General features: G+C 41.6%; 1 protein-coding gene across 3 annotated transcripts in view; it reads right to left on the reverse strand.

Moving 5' to 3' along the window:
• Positions 1-14,174, reverse strand: part of CNTN5 (contactin 5) — a 983,906-nt gene that overhangs the window by 32,132 nt on the left and 937,600 nt on the right. For 2 of the 3 annotated variants that reach the window (XM_019530289.1, XM_019530290.1), the window contains exon 21: positions 7,304-7,413. In XM_019530289.1, the coding sequence (XP_019385834.1) occupies positions 7,304-7,413 (110 nt within the window). Of the gene's footprint in view, positions 1-7,297; positions 7,414-14,174 lie in introns of those variants that run through there. The other variant, XM_019530292.1, reaches the window with a different exon arrangement.

Consider the following 14,174-nt stretch of genomic DNA (forward strand, 5'->3'; position numbering starts at 1 on the left):
CTGTCCTTTGGGCAGGGGGCTGGACTCGATGATCTCCCGAGGTCCCTTCCAGCCCTAATGTCTATGAAATCTATGAAATCTATGAAAAATTGAAATAAATGTTTTAAAATAAACATCGATATTATCCATCAAAATTATTAGAAGAAAAATTGAATTCTGCCAATGCATACTGCATTGTATGCATAATAGAAACAGTCAATATTTCAATTGATTAATCAAAATGAGGTGGATACATACTTTTGGAAACAGCTGTCATCTTTGAGAAAAAATATTTTCATCTCAGAAATAAAATCTGCTTTTAATTATTTTGTTTGAGATGTAACATAAATTTGTGAAGGGTAAGACAAACCTCATAGAACATTTGGAGAATCAATGCAATCAATGGGACAAAGGTATGACTATAAATAGTAGCCATAATTTATATAGGTTTCAAGGTTTCTGAAAGTGTATTATACAAAAAGCCACATTGATGAGGTTAAAAAGGCAGGGTGCAATGAGTGAGCTATTTCAGAGGATAACAGACTAGCCTGGAGATTGAAGACAAAGGTTACTAGTGAGTGGAAATACTTCAGGATGGAGAGGAATACATTTGCAGTGCCATGTAATCTATAATAGGTATAATTTCGTTCTCTTTATAGAGCAGTTACCTATAATAAAGGGAGTGCAGTAAAGTATTAACTCCTAGAATCTATGATTCTACAATTCTTCCATATGTCAGAGAACCACATGTACAGGAACAGGGGCATATTCAGCAACAAGGAAGTCTGTGGCTAAAATATAAGCAGCTAAGGCTGACAAGTGGCATGTGCACTCCAGCATGGACAAATGTATGGGATATAGCTGTACTGCTACTCAGTGCATCTGCAGGTGGCAGATAGTGCAATGACCTTCACGGAAGGTCAGCTACAAAAAAGCAAGGGTAACTGATGAATAAGCAGTCATGGATCAAGTAGCAGCTGCACCATCAGGATGAGGTGAGGACAGCGGATAGCAATGTTTTCCCTCCTGAAGAGCCACATATATTGTTTGACAGTGCTGTGGTATGGCAAGTACAGGTCACCATTATAATAAGCCTACCTAGCCCCCCCGCCATGGGTCTAAAAGTCTTAAATGGCAGAGTAGATAGGGAAGATATTAGAATCTCAGTGACTATGAAGACAGATGAAGGCTGCAGTGGAATGAGATTCCCAGTTGTCTTGGTCTCCTTGCCATTGAATCAAAGCCCTGTCCTGTCAAGAGCCTTGTGAAGCTGATGTGCAGCAGCTTCTTCATGATAAAACAAGTCACGCACAGGCATCTTCTATGAAAACAGCTTTTCCAGCACATTCCTCAAGCCTTTTGGTGACCAGGTAATGGTGACAGGAGCAGGACTGTGAGGTCTGGAGCTTCTAGTGAACTGGGGTGAAGGCAGCAGTTACAAGGTTTTCTAGAACTCGGATGAGACAGGATTGCAATTTGGCAGCTGTAAATTGTGACTGATCATCCCTATTCAGGATCTGCTCTGCTCACCCCACATGGAGAGGAGGCTAGAAAAGGTGCCCTAAACATAGCCAGTCTAATATAGTATTCTGTATTTCTTCCTGACTGGATAACTATGTACAGTGGGATCACCTTTAGTGTGGTCGAAAATACCAGTGAAGACACACCATCATTTTTGGGACCTGGAACATCAAGACACTCATGAACAACCCTAATAGTGAATACCCAGAGTTCCGCACTGCAATCGTGGCCCAAGAACTCAGGTGACACAGCATCAATGGAGCTACACTGAGTGAGAGCTGGCAAATGGGAAATAGGCAGCTTAAAGAACGTGGAGGTAGACATACCTTCTTCTGGAAGGGTAAATAGGAAGGAGAACGCCAACTTCATGGAGTTGGTGTTGCCATTAAAAATGAACCCATAAACCAACTCAGTGAGTTCCCTGTTAATAAACACTTCATGAATCTGTCTTAAACTGGGAGGGAGCCAATATGCCATGCTCAGCAGTGTCTATGCCCTGATTCTTGATGCTGTGGATGAAACCAAGGAAGAATTCTATGCCAACCTTGAATTCAATGCCGAGTCCTTTCTGATGTCCTGGAGGGAGACAGACTTAATCTTCTTGGTGATTTCAATGCCAGTCAGAAGAGACTCTAACCTCTGGAACAGAAACATTATCAAGGAAGGAGTAGGAAGCATCAGCTCCAACGGCATTCTTCTCTTGACCAAATGCATGGAACATGGACTCACCATCACGAACACCTTGTTCCACCAGAAAAACAAGCACAAGACATCGTAGCAACACCTATGATTTAAGCATTGGCACCCAGTTGACTATGTCATTATCCATGCCTTGGATTGCAAAGATGTCTACATCATCTGAGTGATGCTAGGAGCTGATGATTGCTGGACTGATCACCAACTCATCCACTTGGTTATGTCACTCAAACAATTTCTGAAATGCTGGCTGCAGCAGAAGCAATGCCAATGGAAGATCAACACCGAAGGACTCAAGGACCCAATCAAGCAAGACCTCTTCCACCAGCGCCTCAAAGAAAAACTGGTGAATTCCAGCCAACAACAATGGGAAAATGTCAGAAGCATGTGCAGTTCCCTCAGGGCCACCGTCATCAGCACCTGTGAGGAGACACTTGGATTCTCTACCGGGAAACATCAAGACTGGTTTAATGAGAATGACCAGAAGATCCAACAGTTGATCATTCACAAGCGTAATGTGATTGGCAGAATGACACCAAATCCAAGCAAAAGAAACTGAACATCAAACAAGCCAAGACAAAGAAGGACCCATGATATGAAGAGCAAATGGTGTGAAGACAAAGCTAAGGATATTCAACATCTCACTGACATACAGAATATGTATGGTTTCTTCAGTGCCACCAAAGACATCTATGTTCCAAGTACTCAGGGACCAAGCCCCTTGAGACCTAAGGATGGAGGAGACCTGATCAAGGAAATCAATGCTCATTGGAAGGACCATTTTGAAGACCTTCACAACCAAGACTCTGATGTTGATGAGTTTTCTCAACTCCATCCCACATCACCCAGTTAGAGATGAACTTGGAATCCCTCCGACCCTTGATGAAGTGAGGAAAGCCATCAGGCAGATGAAGAACAAAAAGACATCTGAAGTGGACGGAATCCCCATGGAAATCTTCAATCAGTGGGGAGAGGAGCTCACATCATAACTTCATGCCCTCATCTTAAGGATATGGAATGTTGAAATCCCAGAAAACCTCAGGGACACCATGATTGTGACAATCTTCGAGAAAGGAGACACGTCTGACTGTGGAAACTACAGAGGGACTGCCCTGCTGTCCACCACAGAAAAGATCAGTGAGAGCCCTCCTGAACTGTCTTCTTCCACTTGCTGAAGAGCTCCTCCCAGAATCTCAATGTGGGTTTAGTACAGCAAGAGACACAACTGACATGATCTTCACAGCTTGCCAGCTGCAGGAGAAATGCAACATAAAGCTCTCTACATGGCCTTCTTTGACCTCACAAAAAACTTTTGACTCTGTCGGCCAAGATGTTTTGTGGAAGATCCTTCTGAAGTATGGATGCTTACCAAAATTTGTCACCATTTTCTGCCTCCTCCAAGATGGTATGCAAGTGGTGGTTCTCAGTAATGGATCTGTCACAGAGCCTTTTGAAGTTAAAATGGGAGTTAAACAAGGCTGCATTATTACTCCAACACTCTTATCAATATTCCTTGCCAGGATGCTACATCTGATCACCAACAGGCTTCCAGCCAGACTGGAGTTAAACTATTTAATGGACAGTAAGCTATTTAACTTCAGCCAACTCTTAGCCAAAACCAAGACCATCCCAGCTTCATTCATTGACCCCCAGTACTCTGATGATGCTGTAGTGTGTGCTCACCTGGAAGCAGATCTTCAGGCTTCTGTGAACATCTTTACTGAGGCAAACAAGAAAATGGGACTGACACTTAACATTCAGAAGAATAAGGTCTCCTACCAACAAGCTCCTAATGAACAGTCCACAGCTCCAGTAATCCAGATACACAGTGAGACTCTAGAGTTATTCCTGTACCCGGGAAGCCATCTCTCACCAAAGGCTGACATTGACGAACAAATCCAACATTGCTTCAAATGTGAAAGTGCAGCCTTTGGACACGTGAAGAAATGGGTGTTCAAAGATTGTGACATTGTATTCGAAACCAAGCTCAGGATGAATCAAGCAGTCATGATCCCCACCTTGTTGTACATAGCTGAGACATGCACAATGTACAGGTGACATCTACAGTTGTTGGAGAAGTACCATCAATGCTGCCTGTAGAAAATCCTCCAAATCCAGTGGGAAGACAGTTGCACCAACATCAGCGACTTCCTGCAAGCAAACATTATGAGTATTGGGTGATGATCATCCAACATCAACTTTGTTGGACCGGCTATGTCATCCAGATGTCAGACTCCAGATTCCTGAAGTAAGTTTTATTCTCCCAGCTCAGCCAAGGTGTATGCTCAAAAGGAGGACAGAAATATTACTTCAGGGATATCCTCAAGGCCAGCTTAAGAAAAAGCAACATAGATGTAAACTTGTGGAAAACTATCTCTGAAAACTGCCCCAATGGAGAAAGAGACTGCTGAAGGGATCTCAGTACTTTGAAACCTCATGACAACGATAGAAGATGGAAAAGCATTAGCAGCAGACAAAATATATTGTGGACAAAATCAAGAATCCAGCGCCACACATCCCACATGGAAACACATGTCTGAGCTTCAGTAGTGGCTGTTGATCCCGGATAGGCCTCATCAGCCATCCTGGACAGACAGATAAGACAACCATGGAAGACAATCATCCTCGAATGCGAGGGACTGCTGAAGAAGATGGGAAAGAAACAAAGGAAAACAAAAAGAACCAAGCAGAAAGGTTAGAACTATTGATTGGCACAACTACAATCACAAGATTAAGTAAAGCATATGGGAACTCAAAGGAATAGAAAAGATACATTATGGGACCTTAGCACCTTCCTGTTGTAAAAAGTGGAGGTGACCATCAAAATGCAGGGAGGTGCACAGGAACCCATATATTAGGCTTTTCCATTTCTACCCAGGATTTGCACTGAGTTTCCTCACATAGGATCAGATTGGATGAATGGATCAGGGCTGCTTGCTTCCCTCTGGGGACAAGCATGTTAGGACCAGCTGAAGTTAGTACTCCCAAGGAACTTTTAGTAGTACTGTGAATGGAAAGATTTTTGGATGGTTAACTCTACGTATAATTAGAGTTTCCTTTTAGAGTCTATTCACAAAATCTCTGAGGTCTGTAGGATGTGACCTCTTCTCATCCATTCCCAGGGACAGCACTCAGAGGAAACTCCACTGGTGCAATTACCAAAGTTGTCTCTTCTCTCTGTGGCTGCATCCACATGTGTATGCATGTTTGGTTCCCCGAGGACAACTAGCAGCGGCGCACCTTGTGGCGCTGCTAGTTGTCCCCAGTGAATGCCTGTGCCAGGCACCCTCTGGCTCACAGCAGGCTAATCCAGGTGGGGTAAGGGAAGCTGGGGCCAGCACAGTGCTGGCCATAGTAGCCTTACCCGGGGTCCTGGGGGCCTGCCAGGGCTGCAGCACTGGATATCCAGGACTCAAAAGAACCCCCCATTCTGCTCCCTTACGATGCAGAGAATAACTGAATGTGCAGTATGTCTGCAGCACCACACACTGCACCCTTGCTTATCTGCATGAAGCCTCTGAGTTGTACTGTTTGAAATGGATAATATAATATGGCCATAAATGATTTGGCCCAATCCTTAGAACTGGTATACATGTAGATATTGCACTTATATTTGTTATACTTGACTGCAACCCTACTCTAAAGAACACCTTTGAGGTATAATTGACTGGGAAGGTTATGTCAGAAATACTACACTTTGCTCTGGTTCCAGGTTAATATGATTTAAGATCCAAGGGTTTTTTTTACCCAGTTTTGATAGTTTATATTAATATTCCTTCCCTGTCTAACAGGGAGAAAACTCTCTTAATATTGTGCTAGAAATATTTTCTCCAGCTGGGACACTGGTTGGTGAGGAAGAAATGAAATATCTGGGTAATTGTAGCTGCCAGAAACTGTACTTTGGTAAAGAGCCATATAAATAGGAATAGAAAAAAATATGAATAGGTATGTCTTTAACCCTGAGACTATGAGAACAAGAAACTAAAAGTGATCCATTCAAGTTATGTATTGATATTTTCAAACCTGGACAGGTGACCCAAGCCCCCATCATGGCTCCAGGAAAATGCCGGTGCCCGGCCTGTCCCTGCTGGCACTCAGCAGATGGGCTCTTCTACCTGGGTCCCAGCCCCTGGGCATCCCTAGCCTGGCCCAGAGGTCCCTTCCAGTCCTGGTTCTCTATGAGTCTGATTCCTGTCACTGACAGAGCAGCTGGGGGAGGGAAGGAAGGAGGGAGGGGTAACAAACTTGAGCTGAACAAATTGGAGCTGACTTGGTAACAAATCAGAGCTGAACCAGCTCCGATTTGTTACCACGTCAGAGCTGATTGGATTTGAAACCTCAGACACAATCCACTCCCTAGGATTTGATTCCAAGCTGGATATGAATGCACCATCAGATGTATTTCCACATCCAGTCCCTAACGCCAGAAAGAAAGAAACCTAAGGGTTCAACTTGACACTTAAGTGTGGGGTGTTTAAAACTCAAGCAGCCCCACACTGAAGCAGTTTAGATGTCCTTTTAGGATTACAAATTGTTCCCTTTCAGAGGAGGGTTATTTCCTTAACATCTACTAAACTGTAATAGGTTACTACAACCCAATGATTTGCAACTGTTGCAAGTGAACGTGTCAAGGCCCTAAGTAGAGCTTTATTTCCCAATGATGCCCTAGCTGGCATCTTTTTTCCTAAACCCAGCAGATGGCCCCCAAACCAGGACCAGTAGTATCAATCTTTATGAGAGCATATGACTGGCATCAGCTGTTCCTTCTATTTGTACAGAGTTTGCCAAGCACACTGATGTTGCTTAGATCTGGAAACAGTCAATACTTAATCTTCTGTAGCCAGCCAAGTAGGTGCACTGGGTCACTTGCAGTTCTGTTAACTCCTTTGGAGTGTCTTAGTGACTCTGTAAGACTTAATTTTGGACTGTTTTAAAGCAGGAGTATAAAAAAAATAAAGGATATGCCAGTACCCAGCTGTATATCCTGAAGCCACGATTCTCCTATAGCTAGTCATGCGTTTTGATGAGTTTCCCTCTCCCCCATTTAGCAGAATGCAGTGCTAACAAAAATAACAAGGCTTCTCATTATGATATTCTGTATTCATACCTCAAATCCCTGTGGTCTTCCTAGACTTTCTTTAATATGTTTCCACGCAACAAGAATCTCTGATACAGACAAACTTGTAGCTTTGACATCGAAAGGAGCAGCACTGGGTTCTGTATTAAGAAAAATTGAAATAATAAACCTCCACTGTAACAACTTGTATCTATCAAAAGCACCAGAACTAAAACTGTCATAGACTTCTCTTGTTCTACCTTGCTGTTCAGAATGAAGTGTTACAATTATGGTGAATAAGAGAAACTGAGCAAGATAAAAATATTAGCTTTATTGTGTTTTTGTATTTGTGCCAAGTCACATCAATATCTTATTAGTGACAGACCCAGGAAGATACGTAATGAAGAATATCCTTTCTATGTGCTGGCTGATTTGTCTTTGAAAACCTTTAATTCTTATTGACAAGAGCCTTTCTCCCAACAGTAAACCATCACTAGCAGTTCTGCTTGACCGCAGAAGTAAATAGAGCATCCTTTCTCTTCCTTACTCTGTGCTGCTATTTAATCAGTTAAAAAATGAACAGTACCTAGGATGTTTTTGAGTTATGCCATAGACCAAGAAACCTACTGTGGCACCCTGTCATGTACTAAAATGTAAAGCAAATTCACATTTAAGGGTGTGTCCACATTAAATCCTGAGGCTGCTGGCTTCTTTGTCTGGAACCAGCAATCCTTTCTTTGTTACAAAGGTCTGTATGCTGGTCCCAGCTTCACATCTTACCAGGCACTCACCACTGAGCTACACATTCTCCCTGACAGTCTATTCTTCCATTTTTTCCCTTTCCTTTTCCTGTCAAGGTTTCAAATATGTTAAACTTTTTGTGTCATTTTTTAAAACCTACGCCCAGAAAAAGGCTGTATCTACCAGATCTATACAGGCTTTCGAACAAAGAATAGGACTTTGTGTTTCTAACTAGCTTAATTGCTAAGATATTTTACCTTGTACAGTAAAATAAGGAAAAGCTTTAAAAATGCTGGGTTAGTCAACAGCAAGAGGAAAGTTAAGAAAAAAAATCGGGAAAACAAATATGGGAAGCTGTAGGGACAACCAACAGATACATTATTACATTGTCCTTTTGGCCTACAGCAGGGGTGGGCAACCTGCAGAATGTGCACATGGCACATGGTAGACCAGGAAGGAGTATCTATAATTCAGTGCCTATAATTGAGAGGGATAGCACAGTGGCAGATGGGGCAGGGAGCAGAAAGCAGAACAACAGATAAAGCAGGGAGCACAGGGCAGGGAGCAGGAAGTAGAGAAGCAGATCAGACAAAGGAAGGGGATTGGGTAGGCAGGGTTAATTTGTGTCACACCTGCCAGAAAATCTGGCCAACACTGGTTTGCATCATACACCTTCCCTACCCCCCCTGGGGTAACCTGCCACTGCTACTTGTCCCCGGGGAACAAAAGGCTGCGCTCGTCTGGACACACCCTGTGAGTGCTAAGGGTCTGCAAAACCTCTTAGGCATCACTTAAGTTGGAGTTTAGGAAAGTTTATCTTATTGTCTACTTATTTATTTTGCTTTGAAATTAAGAAGATCTCCCTCATGTATGTTTAAGTGGGAATCTAGAACTTAGTGAGAATGCAATACTTCCTAACACATTCACTGTCTCCTTGGCATGTTTGTGTGTTCAGCAAAAAAGGTGGATTCAGATTCATCTGGAATAACAGAGCTTGACATTTCTTTCTAGGTCTAATGTACCTTACTATATTTATGAACTGTTAATCCAATCTTATAGCTTTTATATTATAGGGATGCACATCAAAGGGTTTTTTAAAAAGATGTGTTTTGTGGCTGATTTAGCAGGTTTACAAAAAAAGGAGCTTCCTTTTGGCACAATATATGTTAAAATTATACATTTGTCTATTGATTAAACTGTCTTAGTAAGGAGTTTAACATTAATCTTGATACACTGGTTTTTTGGGTTTTTTTGATCTTTCTCTCTCCTTCACATTACACAAGGTATTCTGCCACTGACCTACACCTTCTCTTCGATGTTCTTTTCTTGGATTTTTTCTTTTTTTTGCTGTAAAGATTTCAATTTTTGGTAGTTTTAGCTTTGTCTTTTTTTTTAAATATAAGCCTAGAGAAAATGAGAATTTCTGACTTTATTCAAAATGGCTCACATGAGGGTTATTAATACATATAAAATAAATTGATCTTTTAAGATGTCACAAATAACAAATTATAATATTCACAAGGCATAAATGATTTGATCTAATTTCAATAACTTTTGTGCTACAAAGAAATATATTCTGCATGATATGATTTTTTGTACAGTAGGTGCACACTGCTTTTTATTTTGTGTACTACAAAGATTTGTGCAGCAAAAGCTATTTTCTAGTTTCAATATTATTGAAGCAATTACCTTGTTGTCAGAGAAGATTGCAATGGGATAAATAATTTGTGATGTACCCAAAACGTTGGTTGGCAGCCTTTACACTTTCTATAAATGTAGAAATCATTTCCCCTTCATTGCATTCACTAGGGGAGGTTTATGTATTGCTCAGATACATAAAGGCTTGTTTGTATTTTTGTATTTTTAATAAATTGTTTTTAGTAAATGGAGTAGAAATAGTTTATTTTATGTGAGGCAAATGCATTTCTTACATATCCAGCAATTATTCACTGCAATTTCCCTGATATTAGACACCAAAAATGTAAATGTTCAGCAAAAGAACAGAAATTATATTTTTTAGGAAAAAGGTATATTACGACTGCCTGAAAGTTTATGGAGATGAAATGGCATTTTTTATTGATTCAGATAGGTTGAAGGCCATATAATTTGTGCTAATATAAAATAGTTCAGGGCTCCGTACCATGTCATGCTTTATATTGTGTGTCTAGCACTGATGATAAGTTTGATGGGTTCATTAGGTTTTTCCATACTGGTCACTGGTGTTATGGCTATATTTTTTAATTAATATCTTGGTATTATTTTACATTTACTGATATTTTCCTGGGGGTCACACTGATGAAAAAGGTCAATGCCTTTAATGATCCCTTTAACATTGCCTGATCAAATTTAAAAAAAGATAATAAAACCTTGAGAGGCTTTGTGCTATGTCCTGAGGATGCTGTTTTCCACTTGCCACAACTATGGTTTACAGTAACACATTCCTCTATAGAAATTTAGAAGACTAACTTCCAATCCAGATCAGGGTACTGTACTTGATTTCAGAGATAGGACCCTGAATTCTGTTATTGGTAGATGATGCTATGATATTCCCTCTTTCTAATACTAGTTTATATTTATTTGTTATGATAAGGTGGTCAGTCACCTCCCAGGATTTCAATGACACCTGATAAAAACCAAACCCAAGCCTGCCTGGACTAACACAAGACAGATCCTTTAAAACCAGGCCACAGGTAGGCTCTATGCAGCCTATCCTAATTATGGTTAAGTCTATGCCTATATCTTATAATTTATCTGGAATCTTTAACAATGATTAATGTATTCCTCTTCATTTTTAAGTTTTGGATCTGTCCACTGAATAAAAGCATTAGTTCTGAAGGCTAGTCTGATGAGGGGAATGGACCAACCAAATGTAATTCTGCCGTTTCTTTCCTCTCACTCCAAAGGATAACAGTCTGCTGACACATGTGCTGCAAAAGAAGCTACCTTTACCCTATGAAGATATTAATTAGAAGGCAAATTGGTTTCTTACTTGGGTGCATAGTTATAAAATGGAGAGGCTGACTGATAGAATTCAGGTTCTGTTAGATTAAAAGTTCTGAGTGGCATTTACCATGTCCATGAATATAAATGATACATTTGTAATAAGAGACATAACAGCTGGAGTTCTCCAAATAATATGCAGGGGCTTGCCTATCATATTGATTACACATATACCTTCCCGGGGGGGTTAGTGTAGTGTTAATCAAAGAAAGGTTTAATAAACTCCTTCATATACAGATTTGGATTTCATTTTTAAAAAATGCAGTGAAGACAACTGTAATTGATGGATTTGCTGGCAAAGGTAAGAAGTTGGCCTGTATATTTTAAAGCTAATATGCCAATTTATTAATTTTCAGGTTCACCTAAATCCCATGAAGCTTAGCTTTAGCTACAAAATCATCCACAGAACAGTACCTCATGAATGTAAGATTTTAATTTGAAACCTGGCAGCTATATCTAAAAATGTGTAATTGCATATTTTTTTCTCATAAATGAGAAGAAAGGGGTGATTTATTTATTCATTTAAGCTGAGAGTGAAAAACCAGGAGAGTTGGAACCAACAAGAAACATTTTTCGGTGTTTGTTTTGGCCAACATTATCTCAGTCTTATCAAAGCATACATTTTCCTGTCTTCCTTAACTGCTCTTATTGTGCCCTTAAACAGATCAAGCAGTAAAACTCTGAGAGTTCAGATGTCACTCTACAATATGCCAGCTTTCATTTCTCTCCTCAAAATAACTGTCCATTTAGGTTCTGTACTTGATTGAGTGAGTTAATAAAAAGTTATGTTGAGTAAAGAAAACATCGCTGTAAAAGTAATTTTCATTGTATGCTGCAGGCTCACCTACACGTGTACTTTATTAGTTGACTAACTAGCTCTGCAGTAAAGCCTCACCATCTACACGTGTGCCAATATTAGGCTGCAGTAAACTAATTAACTGCACATTAAGATAGTACTGCTGGGGAAAGTACTATTTTATGGCAGAGTCATTAAGTACAATCAAATGCACACATAGATGGTGACCGCCAGGCACAAATTGCACCTGGTCAGCCCAGCTACCCAGGGGCCAGACCCCTGCCAGCCCTGACGCTGCCTGATACCGCCACCCAGAACCCAGGCCAGATGTTCCTTGTTCTTTCTTAGCCCAGAACTGCTCCACCCTGGCTCAAAGTGCTGTGGTCCTCAGTACACATGTAGACACTGCACCTGGGAGCAGTGTACTCCAGCTCAAAAAGCTTTAGAGTTTATTGTGTTGCATGAATTTCACATGTAGATGTACCTTACGTTTCTTACAGCAGCACCTAGCAAGTTGCCTCAGGGATTGAAGCCAGGCAGACTTGGGCTGGCTGCTCCCTTGTTTTCACATGCCTCAGTGCAGGGACTCAGCTGCAGAGCTATTGAACTAAGGCACATGGAGTCCCCCTGCTGAGGCACCCTAAACCCCAGCCAGCTGCTCCCTAGCTGGCTGGGGTTCAATGTGCCTCATGACAGGGGAGCAGGTGGCCCTGGGCTGGCTGCTCCCCTGTCTCCTCATGCCTTACATGGGAGCTGCACTGCAGAGCCCCTGCACTGAGGCACATGGAGCCCCTGTGTGGGAAATCCCAGTAGCAATTTTGCTCTGGTGCTGCACATCAGCAGCACCGTGAACTGATTAACGTACAACTTGTATGGTTTTTTTTGTGGTGCAAAGAGGTTTGCAGCGCCATGGACCACACATGCCTGCATGTCTGGATCCAACCTAAAGGGTTTGAGTGAGGTTTCTATGCATGACTAACAGAGTAACAATGCTGGGTGTAGTACAAAGCCTCTCTGGTTACTTCAAAGCAGAAATGGTGATTTTTTACATAACCCTAGTGGATGGAATACTTATTGGGAGCATCTACACATGAACTTAATTTGACTGAATAAACTCTGGTGCAGTTTGTACCACAGTTTATTGCTCCTAGGCACTGTGTTTACATGTGTGCTTGGGACCGCAGTGCGTTGAGCTGGGGTGGAGTAGCCTTGGCTGGCAAGGGTCTGGAGGGTCAGACTGCCAGCCCTGGGCTTCTCTGATCTGGCTCAATGTGCTGCAAAGGGGCTGGCTGGGGCACAAGGGTGCCACAGTGAAGGGCTAGCCAACAGGCAGTACCCACACTGAGGCACCCTCATGATTCAGCCAGCCCCATCTGTATCTAAATGTGTATTGCAGCTCAGTAAATAATGCCGCCATAAGATAGTAGGGTAGTACTTGTGATAACTTATGTGTAGATGCTGACACTATACTGCACAGGTAATTAGGCAACACCACAGTAAATATCTTGTGTAGATGCACCCACTTCCTCCCTAATGTTCCTCTTCCTAGCCTCCCATATTCCTTTCTCCATTGCTCTATCCTTGCTTACTTCACTTTCTCCTTTTTATGTATTAAAACCAAGCATGAACCTCTTCTTTTCATTTTTTTTATTTAAAACTCTTCTTAACAATCTTGCCAGCTTTGATCCCAGGATGCCAGTACCCTAGGTACTGAAGTCCAGTACCTGAAAAGAGGTGTTTTCTGTGATTGCCTCCCAGGGGCTGAAAACCTCAAAGACTTCCTCATATTACCAGTTTTTAAGTCATTTGTATTATTTTGTCCCTTTTTCGCCCTCCTTATCTAGAGCTATGGGCCAGAAGAATTCCAGTGAAAAATCATCAAAGCCTCCACTACTTTAATTCTCTTTCCCAGACTAGTGTAGTTATCCTTGATCTAGTCCAGCATGAAGAGATCTCTGTGGCCAAAGAGCACAGGGCTAGGAGCAATAGCCTCAAGCTGTGCTAGAGACAAATTAGTTTGGGGATTAGGAGGAACTTTCTGACTGTGAGGTTGGTCAAGCTACAAGAACAGGCTATCCAGAAAAATTGTGGAATCTCCGTCACTGGAAGCTTTCAGGAGCAGGTTGAACAGATATGTTGCTGGGATGCTTTAGTCAAGGATGATTGTGCCTTAAGCTGACCTAGATGGCCTTGTGAAGTCTCCTCCAGCCCTATCTTCCTATGATCCAATGATTCCGGCTATTTGTTCAATGAAAGATAACAAAAGGCAATGACTGATTTTCCCTGCTCTCTCAAGTTCTTATTCTTCCCTTCATGGCCACATCTTGTATTCTTACTCATGATGGACAACAACACTTTCTGTTCTTTGGATCTGCTCTGGTGACA

Source organism: Crocodylus porosus, unplaced genomic scaffold, assembly GCF_001723895.1.
Source record: "Crocodylus porosus isolate Cpor-Errol unplaced genomic scaffold, CroPor_comp1, whole genome shotgun sequence".
NCBI lineage: Eukaryota > Metazoa > Chordata > Crocodylia > Crocodylidae > Crocodylus > Crocodylus porosus.